The 16,450-nt window shown below is 46.1% G+C and overlaps 1 protein-coding gene across 1 annotated transcript in view; it reads left to right on the top strand.

The window, feature by feature from the left end:
* Positions 1 to 15,775, top strand: part of stat6 (signal transducer and activator of transcription 6, interleukin-4 induced) — a 37,233-nt gene extending 21,458 nt beyond the window's left edge. Inside the window, exons 7-22 of the mRNA XM_064300268.1 lie at positions 568 to 680; positions 970 to 1,118; positions 2,306 to 2,440; positions 3,278 to 3,454; positions 4,935 to 5,022; positions 5,451 to 5,573; positions 8,039 to 8,131; positions 9,309 to 9,512; positions 10,390 to 10,484; positions 11,029 to 11,162; positions 11,362 to 11,511; positions 11,841 to 11,904; positions 12,001 to 12,093; positions 12,203 to 12,235; positions 12,855 to 12,944; positions 15,224 to 15,775. Of these exons, the coding sequence (XP_064156338.1) occupies positions 568 to 680; positions 970 to 1,118; positions 2,306 to 2,440; positions 3,278 to 3,454; positions 4,935 to 5,022; positions 5,451 to 5,573; positions 8,039 to 8,131; positions 9,309 to 9,512; positions 10,390 to 10,484; positions 11,029 to 11,162; positions 11,362 to 11,511; positions 11,841 to 11,904; positions 12,001 to 12,093; positions 12,203 to 12,235; positions 12,855 to 12,944; positions 15,224 to 15,302 (1,820 nt within the window). The 3' untranslated portion in view covers positions 15,303 to 15,775. The remainder of the gene's footprint in view (positions 1 to 567; positions 681 to 969; positions 1,119 to 2,305; positions 2,441 to 3,277; positions 3,455 to 4,934; positions 5,023 to 5,450; positions 5,574 to 8,038; positions 8,132 to 9,308; positions 9,513 to 10,389; positions 10,485 to 11,028; positions 11,163 to 11,361; positions 11,512 to 11,840; positions 11,905 to 12,000; positions 12,094 to 12,202; positions 12,236 to 12,854; positions 12,945 to 15,223) is intronic.
* The last annotated feature ends 675 nt before the right edge of the window (positions 15,776 to 16,450 follow it).

Below are 16,450 nucleotides of genomic sequence, written 5' to 3'. Positions count from 1 at the left end.
ATGGTAATGTGCCTTATACACTTTAATACATGTATCCTGCGTGTTCATGTACATGTATAGTCAATAGACATTCCAGTATTTATTTTAATTCCTGATAAGATCAGTACCCAGTGTAATCATATTGTTTCACCGAACAGTTTTCTTTTCAAGAAATATAATTTCAGACCGCCTGCTGCACCATGCGTCCAATATGTCACCCTGCATGTCTGTTTAGGGCTTTTTTGGTGTGTATCGTCAGGCCTGAAAAAAATTCTAGGGGAAACTCTGATATTTCAAGAATGCAATTTCATTTGGGGGAACACACTTTGCCATAAATGCCATAAAAATTAATGTTTAACTTTGTTGCATCCCCTTTAAAGTTGTGTAACTAAAATTGTGGGTTTTTTTTTTAGAATGACAGGATGTTAAACAGTTGAACAAAAAACTTACGGAAGCAGAATCACCAAATTATCGGTATTGGCCAACTAGTTCCCTAAATAATCGTAAATTGGCATTGGCCAGAAATTTTCGTATCGGCGCCTCCCTTATAGGAAGAGTTTTTTTTAACTGATCTTGTCATTCTCGCAGTTTCCTTGGCGTCCAACATGAGCAACGGTCTGGACGCCAATTCATCAGAACAAATCAAGAAACTCCAGAGCCGCATTCAGCAACTTGAATTTAACGGGCAGGAAATTTCCAAGGTAACCACACTGGTCGCACAGAGACGGCTCCTCTTCAGTGCTATAAATGTGCCAGTGTAAGTCTGCTGGCGTAGATTCAAACGTGTGCATGTCTTTGCATGATGGTGTTAGTGAACGTGTTGTTATATGTGCCCTGGAGGAAGTGTGCCTGTATAATTGTGTTGGTATAAATGCGCTGGTACACTGTCTGGTTGGTGTATGTGCGTTGGTAGAGTGTAAGCTTGTTGAGTATGTTGGTATAGGATTCAGTGGCGTATTCCGGGCTCACGGCATTGTGGGTGCTTTGCAGAAGCGCCTGCAGCTCCTGCGGGAGGCGGTGGACTGCCTGGAACACTGCCAGGCTCGCCTCCTCCAGCGGATAAAGTCCTGGAGGAGGGAGCAGCACCTGGCCTCCATTGGGGCCCCTTTCGACGATAACCTGGGGCCCCTGCAGACCTGGTGAGGCTCTTAATTGCACACACGCACACACACACACACACACTTACACACTTACACACATACACGCACAGCAGTGCACAAACTGAGACAGGATACGGTGCATGCACAGAGACTGCAGGGTGTGGTGGTGCATGCACAGAAACTGCAGGATATGGTGGTGAATGCACATAAACTGCAGGATGCGATGGTGCATGCACTACAACTGCAGGATACGGTGGTGAATGCACATAAACTGCAGGATGCGGTGGTGCATGCACTACAACTGCAGGATACGGTGGTGCATGCACTACAACTGCAGGATATGGTGGTGCATGCACTACAACTGCAGGATATGGTGGTGCATGCACAGAAACTGCAGGATACAGTGGTGCATGCACTGACATGGCAGGATACAGTGGTGCATGCACAGAAACTGCAGGATACAGTGGTGCATGCACATAAACTGCAGGATGCGGTGGTGCATGCACTACAACTGCAGGATACGGTGGTGCATGCACTACAACTGCAGGATATGGTGGTGCATGCACAGAAACTGCAGGATACAGTGGTGCATGCACTGACATGGCAGGATACAGTGGTGCATGCACAGAAACTGCAGGATACAGTGGTGCATGCACAGAAACTGCAGGATACGGTGGTGCATGCACAGAAACTGCAGGATACGGTGGTGCATGCACTGATATGGCAGGATACGGTGGTGCATGCACTGACATGGCAGTGATTTCGAGGGCCTGGCTGCAACCACAGAGATTTGCATGTAGTTTATCTTTTGAGATATTGATTGCTGTAAACAAATACATTTATGGGTTAAATGTCTGTATAAAGTCCATTTGTTTTAGTCACATGTAATGGTGTAATCAAATGAGCAAGCAAGTATTTAAATTTATTCGGAAAAGTGCTATATAAATACAAGGATATATATAGTATTAGAATATATGGTTATAGGACTAGCATATGTGGTTATAGGACTAGAGTATATGGTTATAGGACTAGAGTATCTGATAACAGGAATAGACTATATGGTTTTGCCTTAAATGATGTGTATTGCTCTATCTGTGTTCTTGTAACAAACCCTTTTAATTACCCAACTCTTCCCTTTCGCTCATCCTTTCTGCTTCTTCCCTCTTGCTGTCCCATCATGTTCCCTTCTCTTTCTCCTTTTCACTTCCTTATCCTCTCTCTCCCAGGTGTGAGCAGTTACTTGGCGTGAATGTTAAACTCAGACAGGAAATTATTCTTGTGGGGCGGGACTGTCCAGGCGGGGAGCCAATCACAGAGCTGCAGGAGAGGCTCGGTCTTCTGCTCCAGACACTAATCCAGAGGTATGAGGGAGACTGGGCGGGACTTAACAAGCAAAGTTGGTTTCACAAGGTGTCTGATCTCGCAATGTGCAGGATGATACCTGTTCATTTCAATACTGCGTGGAACAGATTGAGAGGTCAGGGGAGTAGAAGCCCAAATTTAAACTTAACACAGCACTGGGATACTCTCTAGACAGCAGGAAAGATAACAAGCCTAGATATAACAAGCCTTCTGCTCTAGATACATTTCTTGATTCTCGCTTTGTTTTATTGCTGAGGTGAATTATTATTATTTCCCCAGTCTAAAGTTAAGACCTGTGGATTAGCGTGTTATATTGCTGATGAAGAAACTTTGATTATTTCACTGCAGAATGTATTCAGAACATTGTAAAGTCATTTAGATTTTTAAGCGCATTATCTGATTTAAGTTATCTGATTTCCTCTGAAAGAAGTGTCTGAAATAAATGCTGGTACCCTGAGAAAGGTGGCGGCTCCCTGTCCGAACCAAGGAAACCAGCCAGGGAGTCTTCATACAAAGAGTTTGGTTCCAAAATGAGATATACCCATTTTTTTTTTTTTTGGGGGGGGGGGGTACTGAGTAATATTCATTACTCAATATCTCCAAAATACAGAGGATTCAAGCTTCAAAAATGGCATTCTTTTGAAAATGAAGGATATAGGATAGCTAATACCTTTTCAAAAGTATCAAAGCTTTGAGTTTGTGTGAGCAAGCATTTTTATAAGAGTGGGCGACCCTTTTTGAAATGCATGGTGGATATTTTGCTTTGTAACAAAGCCCTTCAGGTAGTGAGCCTTCACGGACCCCTGTCTGAAGCCTGCCTCCCTGTCTCCCTCCAGCTCCCTGATGGTGGACAAGCAGCCCCCGCAGGTGATAAAGACGCAGTCCAAGTTCTCCACCACCGTGCGCTACCTGCTGGGGGAGAAGGTGACCCCAGGGAAGCCCGTTCTGCTCAAGGCCCAGATCATCACCGAGATGCAGGCCCGGAGCCTGGGCCAGCTGGGCTCCATCCCCACGTGAGCAGATCCGCCAGTCCGTCCCAGAGACTGATACCGCCGCCTTATTGGTCCTTAAAAACGTTGATGCCACCATGTTCGTCCCTGTAGCGACGCCGATGCTGCCACTCCCACGAAGGCCTGGAGTCTTGCTGTACAGTGACGTGCACGATTATTACTGACACTTATCAGACTGGTGCATTTACACTGCATCCATTTACACACTGCAGCAATGCAGGTTAAGTACCTTGCTCAAGGGTACAGCAGCAGTGTCCAAGCTGAGAATCGAACCTGCGACCTTTAGGTTACAAGACCAGCTCCTTACCCATTATCCTACACTGCCGCTCCATGCGTGTAGCATAGCATGCTATGATTATTAAATAAATGAAAGGGGAAGTGACGAAAGTGGGAAGTGTGTCCAGTACTCTCTCGCTCTTCCTGTTTGTAGGAGAGCACTGGGTGAGCACATCTTGCCTTAAAGGCACGCAGACAGCAGCCTTGCTTTACAGATCTGTATTGAGCCAAAACAGCCCTCTACAGCCAATCAAAATGCATTTTTTGAAAAATGAACTAAGATATTTAGCACATCCTGATGGACAGAGTTACATCTGTCCATCAACAGCCATACCAACACGCACTCTGCTCCTGCGGACTGGCTGAAGCTAAGCAAGTGTGGGCTTGGTTAGTACTTGGATGGGAGACCACCGGGGAATACTGAGTTGCTGCTGGAAGTGGTGTTGGTGGGCCAGCAGGGGGCTGGTCAAATAAACCCCAATGCCCCAGTGCAGTGACGGGGACACTGTGCTGTAGGAGATGCCGTCTTTCGGATGAGACGTTAAACCGAGGTCCTGACTCACTGTGGTCATTAAAGATTCCATGACACTATTCGCAAAGAGTAGGGGGTTCCCCAGTGTCCTGGCTAAAATCCCAGATCTGGCTCTCGCAAAAAAAGACTTGCCACCTCATCATCCCCTGATTTAATTGGCTAAAAAATGTTCTCTCCCTCAAGTGGAGCTGCTCAGTGGCCAACAATAGAAGATTGTGGTTGTACTGGGCAGCTCCCAGGTGTGAATGTGTATGAGTGTGAAGCAGGGCGTTGCTGTAAAAGAGCATCCATGCTCAGCGAACCTACCCTGGGTGAATAAAGGTTAAATAACAAATAAATCAGACAGCAGTGAATTAAATCCCTTGACCGGTGCAGGCCCATAGGATTATGGGCACATTAACATGCACTGATATACTGAGAGCGAAATGTGTCAAAACGATACTGGAGACTGCAAAGTGCTACTTCTCATTCGGAACTATGTGGCAACCTTTAGCACTGCAGTGCAAGTATTTTCTCAAGATGTCTGTTTGTGGCTGAAGTCAGTGTTATTACCACACACTACCACTACTGAAACTGAATTTTAGCCTGAAAATTTCAACAAAAGCTCAGTTTCAGTGTGTTGTAACGCATGTTTAGAGATGACACGTTATCTTTGAAATGTGCTGCATCCCTCAGGGAAAACGTTGGCGAGCTGATCAACAACTCGGCCATCTTGGAACACAACACGTCCACCAAGAGCACTTGCGCCACCTTCAGGAACATGGTGCGTATTGTCCTGACACATCTGCACATGGGTCCCTTCTGGGGAATTCCAGATAATTTCAGTTCCAGATATTTCACACGTAAACAAAAGGCTTTGGGGAAGAGGGAGAAGCCTTCACCAGTCAGAAATTCAACACTAATTCAAGCTTTCTGAGTACTTGTATTTTATCTATTTGTTGGCTTAAAGGGGCGGCTCACTTGAGCAGAGTGGTGGAGTTGTTTTTGATCGTGTTCCTTTTAGGGTATGTTTTTGATTGGCTCGGTTTTTGTGCGACGGAGGATATTTTAGATACGTGAACTGTGTCAGTAAATATCCAGCCTTGTAAAAAGATTCACTTGTATATACAGAAGGAGAAGTCTATAAAGAAATTCAGTGACTCATCCCTGCATGCCCATAAATCTCTCTCTCTCTCTCTCTCCATTCCTCAGTCCATAAAAAAGATTAAGAGGGCGGACAGGAGGGGATCGGAGTCGGTGACTGAAGAGAAGTTTGCGCTCCTTTTTTCCAGTGAAATCAGTATCACGGGGTGTGACATGCCCTGCTGCATGCAGGTTTGTGCTCCGCCCAGCAAGCAACACAGCACACCTACAGCAAACAGGCCCCTGTCCCAGCCGCACAGCACACCTACAGCAAACAGGCCCCTGTCCCAGCCGCACAGCACACCTACAGCAAACAGGCCCCTGTCCCAGCCACACAGCACACCTACAGCAAACAGGCCCCTGTCCCAGCCACACAGCACACCTACAGCAAACAGGCCCTGTCCAGCCACAGCACACCTACGCAAACAGCCCCTTCCCAGCCGCACAGCACACCTACAGCAAACAGGCCCCTGTCCCAGCCACGCACACCTACAGCAAACGGCCCCTGTCCCAGCCACACAGCACACCTACAGCAAACAGGCCCCTGTCCCAGCCACACAGCACACCTACAGCAAACAGGCCCCTGTCCCAGCCCACAGCACACCTACAGCAAACAGGCCCCTGTCCCAGCAACACAGCACACCTACAGCAAACAGGCCCCTGTCCCAGCCGCACAGCACACCTACAGCAAACAGGCCCCTGTCCCAGCCACACAGCACACCTACAGCAAACAGGCCCCTGTCCCAGCCACACAGCACACCTACAGCAAACAGGCCCCTGTCCCAGCCACACAGCACACCTACAGCAAACAGGCCCCTGTCCCAGCCACAGCCGCAACACCTACAGCAAACAGGCCCTGTCCCACCACAGCACACCTACAGCAAACAGTGCCCCTGTCCAGCCACAGCACACCTACAGCAAACAGGCCCCTGTCCCAGCCACACAGCACACCTACAGCAAACAGGCCCCTGTCCCAGCCACACAGCACACCTACAGCAAACAGGCCCCCTGTCCCAGCCACACAGCACACCTACAGCAAACAGGCCCCTGTCCCAGCCACACAGCACACCTACAGCAAACAGGCCCCTGTCCCAGCCACACAGCACACCTACAGCAAACAGGCCCCTGTCCCAGCCACACAGCACACCTACAGCAAACAGGCCCCTGTCCCAGCCACACAGCACACCTACAGCAAACAGGCCCCTGTCCCAGCCGCACAGCACACCTACAGAAAAAAGGCCTCTCTCCCTAGCAGCTAGCCTGGCAAACACCACATTCCTGCTGCCTTTCCCACAGTGCACAGACCATAGCAGTCTCACTTTCACACGTGTCGCTCTGTCAGTCAGCAGGGTGTGGGGGATGTAGAGATGTGTGTGGCGGCCTCATGTGTCAAGTGCGTACGCGGGACGTGTCTGGCCACGTTCCAGGAATGCGCTTTGGTCATGAACCGATGGTCCCCTCCTACAAATCGTGGGTGAGCAGAACATCACGTCACAACAGACGTGGGACTGAAGATCTAGCTGAAGAACACTGCGGATGTGATGACTCAGGGGGCATCTGTGGGTGGCTTTGTATGGTCCTGATTTTGGAGGGTTCCAGATTTTACTCAGTGCAGTTATCCGGCTGACTGAGGTTTATATGTTGTCATATGCACATGTTTCTCATATATTCGTAAATATATATAGTGTACACTCAGTGACCACTTTATTAGGTAAACTAATCTAGTACTAAGTAGGACCCTCTTTTGCCTCCAAAACAGCCTGAAGTTTTTGCTGCAGTGATTCAACAAAGTCCTTGAAAAATTCCTTAGGGATTTCAGTGCACACTGACTCAATAGCATCACACAGTTCCTGTAGACTTTTTTAGTCACACGTTCATGCTCCCCTCCCCCAATGTGCGCCAAGAAAACATTCCCCACACCATTACACCACCACCACCGTCAGCCTGCACCGTTGACTCTAGGCAGGATGGACCCACGGCTTTGTGCCGTTTACACCAAATTCTGCCCCCCGCCGTCTGCATGCTGCAGCTGAAATCCAGATTTGTCAGAGCGCTATTCCATTCAACGCGTGATCACGTGCCTCGATCTTCCTGTTCTTAGTTGACTGGAGTGGAACCCGGCGTGCTCCTCTGCTGCTGTAGCCCACCCGCTTCCAGGTTTTAATGCACTGTGCGTTCACAAGTGCCCTTCTGCACACCACTGTCAGCAGCAGCTGTTATTTGGGCATTCTTGGCCTTTGTGAACACGTCTGCCCGTTCTCCTCTGACCTCTCTCATTAACTAGGCATTTTCACCCACAGACCTGCTTAGTGGATGTTGTTTGTTTTATTGCACAGTTTTTACATTTTTTTGTTTGTAAACTGTAGAGATTGTAGTGCATGAAAATCTCAGGAGGGCAGCTGTTTCTGAGATGCTGGAACCACCATGTATGGCGCTAACGGTCATACTGCGGTCAAAGTCGCTTAGATCGCGTGTCTTGCCCATTGTAGTGTTCGGTCGAACAACGCCTAAACCTCTTCACTGTGCCTGCATGTTTATGTATTGAGCTAAAGCCACATGTTTCACTGCTTGGAAAAGCAGGCTGTTTGCATTAACGAGCAGGTTATCGAGCATGTATTCATACGTAAAGTTGTTTCTATTTTATGTGGCTTTTGTAGGTGATCTCTCTTCCCATCGTTGTGATCGTTCACGGTAGCCAAGACAACAACGCTCTGGCCACAATCATATGGGATTGTGCCTTCTCTGAACCAGTGAGTCTCTCCTTCCCTCTTCCTTCATCTCCACTTCTCCCTTTCTCAGTTTCTTTTTCTCTATTGTCATGCCAATCATATGTTTATGCTGCCAAAGCATGTACCTGCCAGAATCCATCGTACAATATCATACATTCAGCAAAAGAAGACAAAGAAATGGGTGCTTATTCCTATCAAGGTACAGCATTAAGAAAGTTAAATATTTAGAATGAGCAATTGTAAGTCTTGAGATAAACTGGAAGCAAATAAAGTAACCAGGTGTTTTTCTAAGCGGGACGACAAGGGTGCTGCACCCTCTTGTTACGTCCGTGCACCCTCTTGTCGAAATGTTTGATTTAATATGTTTGATTTAATACGGTGAATAATATTTCACAGTTCTTTCAGCTTTTAAATCCATCCGTGTGTCAACTTTCCGTGTGTCAGTTTTCAACTAAAATCATCACATTGGCCTCAAAGTAATTGAGAAATTATGGTGTATCAGGACTGTTTCTGGTGCTGTTTGGGAATCCTTTGCACTACAATGTATTGTCCAATGTACATTGTTCCCATCACAACGTGCATCTGTTTAACAATCATGCTGTTTAATCAGCTTTTTGATAGGCCACATCTGTCTGGTGGGTGGATTATCTTGGCAAAGGAGAAATGCTCACTGATGGGGATTTAAACGAATTTCTGCGCAGCATTTGAGAAATACGCTTTTTGTGCACATGGAAACATCCTGGGATCTTTTATTTCAGCTCATGAAACATGGGACCAAAACTTTACATGTTACATTTATATTTTTGTTCAGTGTGCTGTAGCTATGCAATTTGATAACATTTGTAGTTTCTCCAAATAATTTTATTAACTAAAAAAGCAATGGAATTCTTTTTTACTGAGGTATTGTGTGCACTTCTGTTATATATATATATATATATATATATATATTCTGTTATGCAAGTTATATATTTCCCTTACAAAAATAATTGTCTTTGTCAATTAATAATAAGCTGAAATTATTGCACAACTAATTCTGGTGAGAGGTTAACTGCTCAGTTTGGGGCCTCTCTTGCGTGTGTGTGTGTGTGTGTTAGCTTCTCAGTTTGGGGCCTCTCTTGCATGTGTGTGTGTGTGTGTGTGTGTTAGCTTCTCAGTTTGGGGCCTCTCTTGCATGTGTGTGTGTGTTTGCCCCCGTCAGGACCGGGTACCGTTCGTGGTCCCTGAGCGGGTGCCCTGGAAGCAGATGTGTCTGACCCTGGACAGTAAGTTCCGGTTAGAGGTGCAGACGCAGCGCAGCCTGGACCCCTACAACCAGCACTTCCTCGCACAGAAGATCTTCGACAAGCCCGACATCTCCGGAGACTTCAGCAACATGCTGGTGTCCTGGGCCCAGTTCAATAAGGTAGGCACCGAAGGCCCATCACTCTGCCTATCGGAGATCATTTAACACACATTTCATCAAAATGGAGCAGTTCCGGAAAAGTCTGTAGCTTTTGAAAAGTGACACCCGCCCCAGGGTGTCTTTGGTTGGCCAAACAGTGCTAAACCGTGTCCTTCTGAACTGCTCGGAACCCTTAGTTCTAATTCAGAATAATTTTATTGGAATGAAATGAAGGTGTTGTGTTACCAGAGCAGAGATGTAATGGAATAGAAAGTAAAGAAAAGTAAAGGCCAAAACAACTGCACTGCCAGAAGAATAATATTAGGCTGGACCACTCGTCCAAGGCTTATATTAGTGCTGCTGTTAATGATTACTTTGTTATTGGTTATTCTCAGTTATATTTTAACTGAATAATCTAGAGATTCAAATATTTGGTGAATCAAGTGCGAGCAGAGTAGAGCTAGCCAGCCCTAGCTAGCTATTGTAAATAGCTAATACTGTATGAGTGTCACTATGTGAGCTGGTAAGCTGACTGTTCTGTCTGCCAACATCATCTTGAGAAATGTGATCTCATATATTGATATTGATATTCAACTGGAGCTGGCTGCAAATTTGAAACAGGACAGACGTTCTACAGTTGCTTCTAGAAGCAACTACAAGCCATTTGCTGGACCCCTCGGTTGAAAAGGATACCTGGAAATCAATGTGTCACACATGCTTGAGTTTGTCAGAAAAAAAATTCAAAAACGGGTATGCACGTGGGTCTATGTTTATCAGTAAGTTCTGGTCTAGTTATTACTGATCAGGAAAAAATGAGGTTTTGCCATGCAGTGAATGTGGCAAATATCGTTCTCTCACACTGTCATGCTCACTCACTCTCTCTTTCGGGCGTTTCCAGGAAGTGTTGCCAGGGCGTTCATTCACCTTCTGGCAGTGGTTTGATGGTGTGATGGAGCTCACCAAGAAACACCTGAAGAGCTACTGGAGTGATAAGTACGTGTCTGTCTGTCTCTCGCCCTTGTGTCTGTCTGTCTGTCAGTCTGCTTGCCCTTGTGTCTGTCTGTGTCTGTCAGTCTGCTTGCCCTTGTGTCTGTCTGTGTCTGTCAGTCTGCTTGCCCTTGTGTCTGTCTGTCTGTCTGTCTGCTGCACTTGAGTTTCTGCTGTCTGATCTGTCTATGCATTTTACTTCTAGTCTGTTGCTATTCCTCATCTGTGGGCTGTCTTTGTCTGTCAGTCTGTCTGTTTGTCCTTGTGTCTGTCTGCTTATCTATGTCTGGAGCTTTTATCTCTTTATTATCTTTGTACAGAGTGATAGTTGAGTGTGTGGTGGAAGTGTCAGGTGCTCAGGTGGGCTTCAGGTATTAGACATCAGGTGTAGCGGTGAGGTGTGAGGTGTTGGCTTTAAAGTGGCGATGTTAGGTGTTGGGTGTGAACAGCGTCTCTCTCCCTCTCCCTCTCTCTCTCTCTCTCCCTCTCCCTCTCTCTCTCTCTCTCTCTCTCTCCCTCTCCCCCTCTCTCTCTCTCTCTCTCTCTCAAGGCTAATTTTCGGTTTCATCGGGAAGCAGCAGCTGCACCTCATCCTGCAGGACCGCCCAGACGGAACCTTCCTTCTCCGCTTCAGTGACTCAGAGATCGGGGGGATCACCATCGCCTACGTCTCCTCCTGCGAGAGTACGTGTGCCTGCACCCCGGGGGGGGGTTTGTGCCCGCTCGCGAGGACGGGCGTGTCCACACACTCGAGTGTGGGGTGGACGTTCTTGCGTCTGTGCGTAGCTGCGCAGGCTAACCCCATGTGAGAACTGGGCTCGGGGCTGGGGTCTGCTTAGATCGTTTGCTGATGTCTGCTTCTGCGATTCTTCTGTCTCTCCAGACAGAGGCAGGAGAATACAGAACATCCAGCCCTTCACCAAAAGGGACCTGGAGATCCGTTGCCTGGGCGACCGCATCCGGGACATCGAGTTCATCACGCACGTGTACCCGGACTCGCCCAAAAACGACGTGTTCAAGAAGTATTACACAGGCAAGCCTGAAACTATCCGAACCCTGCTTTCACCCTTTTCTCTCTATTTATTCATGCCTGTTAAATAATGAAGCTAAGCTAACCAGCTGCTAAATGTTATTTACGGGACAACCACTCAAGTGCCGCAACACTTGAACTTCTGATTTCAGTGATATCTAGTACACCATGACTGATTGGCTGGTATTTGACACATCTGATTGGCTGGCGTTTTATATTTATAGCCAGCAAAACCACATTCTTTGTTATAAGAGCTTGTGCTCTAGCGCAAGGCCCTGTGAGTCTAATGCCGTCTCTCTAAGCCGAGTCGCCCTCTCTCTGTTTCCTCCCAGACGACCCTCAGCCTTACAACAGCGGCTACATCCCCATCTCCATCCAGACCAAGGTGGCGGCAGGGTGAGGAGCTCCCCGTTCCCCAGGAGAGGGCCGTTTGTGCGCTGAGCGCGGGGTTTATGGGGGGTTAGTGTTGACCGTGCGCTTTGTGTTGTTTAGGGAGACCTCGTCCCCCACGTCTTCAGCGGCGGAGATGCCACAGGACCCCACGAACAGGCTCAGTTACCCCGCAAACGCTCTGTATTCCACCATGTAAGTCAACGTCAGACACGCGTGTTCACTCTCTGTGCATACGCACACACGCACACGCACGCAGATAATGTACGTTACTCACGTCGATCCATCTTTCCATCTTCCTCAGGAACCAGCAAGGTAACGGAGTCTTCAGCCCAAGGTCAGTGCCCTGCAGTCACCATGCAGTACTTTACTACAGTACAGTGCAATACAGCAAAACATGATGCAGGCCTGCGCACTGTGCACATTACAGTGCAGAGCATGGCAGCACGGTGCCTTACAGAACTGTGTCCTATAGTGCAGTGCATCCGTGTCCTGCAGTACAGTACACCAAGGTACTGGGTTCCTACTGTCCCCCAAAGCCAAGTAATGCACAGGGATGTGCCATGTAGAACAGTGCATGTATTTACAATGCACCTAACTGCATTTACATTATTGGATCATTCCAAATACATTCTGATTAGTGTGCTTGTTTGAAGAAATTTGAAGGTGAATACGACATACCATAACTTTTCAGCTAATTTCAAACTGAAACTAAAGATTTCTGACCATTCACTTTGAGCCGTTTAGAGTGAAATCACTGAGCGGTATGACTGGGTTGGAGGCATAAAAGGTTTCTGATCAGGTTGAGGTGTGAATTGGCTCAGGAGGATGATGGGGGATGAAGTTTTTTGGGTGAATGTCAAGACTACAGCGTGTGTGCGGATCAGTTTGTGAATGAGCAGTGGAGTATTTGTGCTAATCAGCCTTGAGTGACAGGTGTTGTGTCTGGCCCACAGCCAGCAGTTCCAGACCCCCTACCCCACGGACATCGACGTTTCAGGGGTGCCCTACCACAACCCTCTCAGCATCAGTCCTCTACATGACATGTGAGTGATGTCACTCTATTCTCTTCGCAGAGCACTGTAGGCTTCCGATGCTGACACTGACAATTCCTATCCAGACGTTGCACACTAAGAAACAGGTTATTTAATAAGGCAAAGTAAGCTGGTCGATTATGGTTAGTGATTATGTTGATTTCTGCTTAGACATGATTTCTAGGTAGACAGTTATGAAGCTGATGGTTTGTTAGCCAATGATGAAGCTGATGGTTTGTGGTTAGATGATAATGAAGTTGAGGATTTGTGCTTAGGCAGTAATTTAGCAGATTCTCTAATTCAAAGTGACATATTGTGTAGAAAATAACTACATTTGCCTGATTTATGAGCAGTGTTAGCAGACTGGGTTAGCCACATTGCCAGAACAGTGAGTATGTGCAATATCACCGAGGCACTAATGCAAATGGACTGCGCTGGAACATGCCCAGTGTGTCACTTTGTTAGTTCATCAGCAGGAAGCACTGAAGAGTTCTGATCTGGAACTGATCATGAGTTAACGCACACGTGTCAGGCTCCTGTATGTTTTTCAAGTCTGCTTTGCTTTTCTCCCCAGTACTCAAATGGAATCACCTTCTGAAAAACTGATCTTGCACAGTATTGCTCAAATATAGCAGTAGAGTCCAACGTAAACATGAGGATTTTTCTGCAGCACAGAATCAGGGCCATTATCAACTAAATGACTCATTACCCAGGGATAACCAGCTGCTTTCAACTGCTGCCAGCTGGTTCTCAACCCTAACTGAAGCTTTAACCCCAGGTTTTCCTTATCAGAAAGCCAACTCGATTGTAGTCTGGGTATAACAACATTGTAACTTAGGCTGCACAGATAACCTGGTTATGTTCAGGTTAACAGATTGAAACGTGTAAAAGCACCACCCATTGATAGTGAGGGGGACTCTTTACAGGGGTGAGGTTATTCAGAACCCCACACAGTCTGCTGCCTTTTCCTGAGGACACATCATATGAAAGATTCAGATTCTTAACTGAGGGAATACAGTAGCCTACACATGCAAGCTTCTTGAACACTATTTGTCCATATCCACTTATCTTTTATTTACAGGACAGTGATAGTCCCATACAGATTATATTACTAAAGATTATCCCATAATTCTTCAGTTTATTAATAAATATGCAGAGAGCTTGATTAACAAGGCATGTGTTCACTTAGAAAGTCGATAACCACCTTCATGATTGAGCCAGATTTCGGTTTTGAGGTTTAGTCAAGCCAGCCAACACAAAGAAACTCTGGGAATGTTAAGCTCCCTTTGTAGTAACCCTCCTTCCTTCAAGCTCAGATAAAAGTGCCACCAAATCCCCTTTCAATTCCCTGGACTAGAGCCGATAGAGCACTGGGTCAGACAGGGGCGATACACCCAACATGAAGGTGTGAGAACACCAGAAATGATACAGCTGAAGTGACATATTGGTGTGAATCTTGGTATACAGGATCTCAGTTTTACAGGAAGCATATTCACATGAAAGGAAGCAGAGGCTTCAGAAAGTAAAGGTTCTCCCCAGTATTTTGTTCCAATCACTTGACTTTGATAATTAGCTGCCAATGAGTTAGTGAAATCAGCTGGCTGGGTTCATGGGTGGAGGAAACCCACGGCAGGACTTTTACTTTCTGAGGCCTGGACTTTCCACTTCTGAAGGGAAAACAAGGGCAGTTGTTTAGAAAGTGGTTTCATTCATTCAATTCAGAATTGCAGTTAGCTAACATATGGGCCTTTCCCTTACCACCCGGGGGGATTTTCTACAAAATAATATTAAAATAATACTCCTCAAGTTGGGGAGTAACCCAGGGGTTCACCCTGTGTGACAGTTGGCAGTGAATCTTAAAAGAAAAATGATCTGAACATGGAATACAAATAAAAACAAAAGGTAGGAGCACAAATACTCTTCAACGCAAGAGTGACATGATACATGATAGTAGGCATTTAGAGAAAAATTTAAACTAATCGAGGCTTGTTGAAACTTGAGAGAAATATATACAGTCTTCCGCATGCTTACTGTCCCGACTGCCTGTCTCAAACTCTCATGTCAAGGAAGCAGGGACCTACTGAGAAATTTGGCTGCCAGAGAAACAGAAAACACCAGGCTGAGCGCACCAAGCCACAAACCAGTCTAACCAGTCGCACATACAAGTCATGCCATCACCAGCTCACCAAGACAGGTCTCCAGATCACCAGGGAGATGGTGATGATCTGACACTCTGTGGTTGATTAGTGATAGCTGGTTAGTTTTTCAGTGTCACTCCTCCTCTCCTGCAGGGCACAGGGTAACACTCCCACAACCGACGACATGGAGCTGGACGAGATATTCGCCACAGGGATATACGAAATGCCATAGCGTGGACACAGCTTCCTACATTGCAAGTTGACTCCTGCACCAATCAAACAAACCCAAAAAATGCCTTCCCTTCCCTGTGGGATACAGAGGACCAATCAGCGACAGGAGATACGTCGTGCCTGTACAGAAACGCTACTTTCTATTTTTTCTTTTTACTTCATTTTTGTTCTCTTGCCGTATCATAATGTCTTGTTTTAGGTTTACCTAAAATTCCACGTATCTGAAGACGGGGGTTGCGGCACCGTATAACTCAACCACAACCCACCACAATGTCCCGTGCTTTGCTCTGATTGGGCGTCAGTAGTGTACAGTACTTTTGCCTCTGTCTGCCTCTACTTCAGCCAGAATGCCTTTTTCAATTATATATTTCACATATCAAAATATCAGACTATACACTGGTTGATTTATGTTTCAAAATTGTTACATATATCTTTGATAAAAATATATAGAAATAAAGTTTTTACTCATCTGTATATTGAATCCAAGTTTCCTTTTCCTCTGAAATCGTGCGCCTGGTTAAGAAAGGTCTACACATATTGGCTGCCTGCCATTTACCACTAATGCATGAACACCAAGCCAGGCGCGAAGACACACCCAGTTTTTTCCCTCTTTCATGGTTTTTATTTACCATTCTCTCCTTTCTTTTCTGCGTGAAGGTTAATTTTCCTTTCATTCAGATGTGTGAAGCATGTTTAAAAACGGAAAATGAAAAATAGTGTAATCTAAATCATACATTTTGGGTGGGTTCAAGGTGTTGGGGCAGGTTGGTGTTGGTTTGGAGATTTAGGGTGGATGAGGGTTTTGTGGAAGGTTGATTTTTATTCATTTTTTATTGAACCTTTATTTTGACTGGGAGGTCTTACTGAAAATAGGTTTCTTTTACATGAGACCCTTGTTAACAAAGTGTATACAAAACAACAAAACAGTAAAGGACAAAATACAATGGAAAAATATTAAGAGGAGAAAAATCATAGTCAGTTACTTGAAAACAAGTACATTCCTCCAACAACAGTTTGAATGTTTGCAAGGGCACAAGTGTGTCAAGTCTAAGAGAACCTTGCATTTCATTCTACAGGTATGGTGCTAAGGAGCTAAAAGCCATTTATCCTGAATCAGATGTTTCAAAAGGAACCACTGGGTGGAATATG

This window comes from Anguilla rostrata, chromosome 11, assembly GCF_018555375.3.
Source record: "Anguilla rostrata isolate EN2019 chromosome 11, ASM1855537v3, whole genome shotgun sequence".
Lineage (NCBI taxonomy): Eukaryota > Metazoa > Chordata > Actinopteri > Anguilliformes > Anguillidae > Anguilla > Anguilla rostrata.
This window is presented reverse-complemented; position numbering and strand designations above follow the sequence as displayed.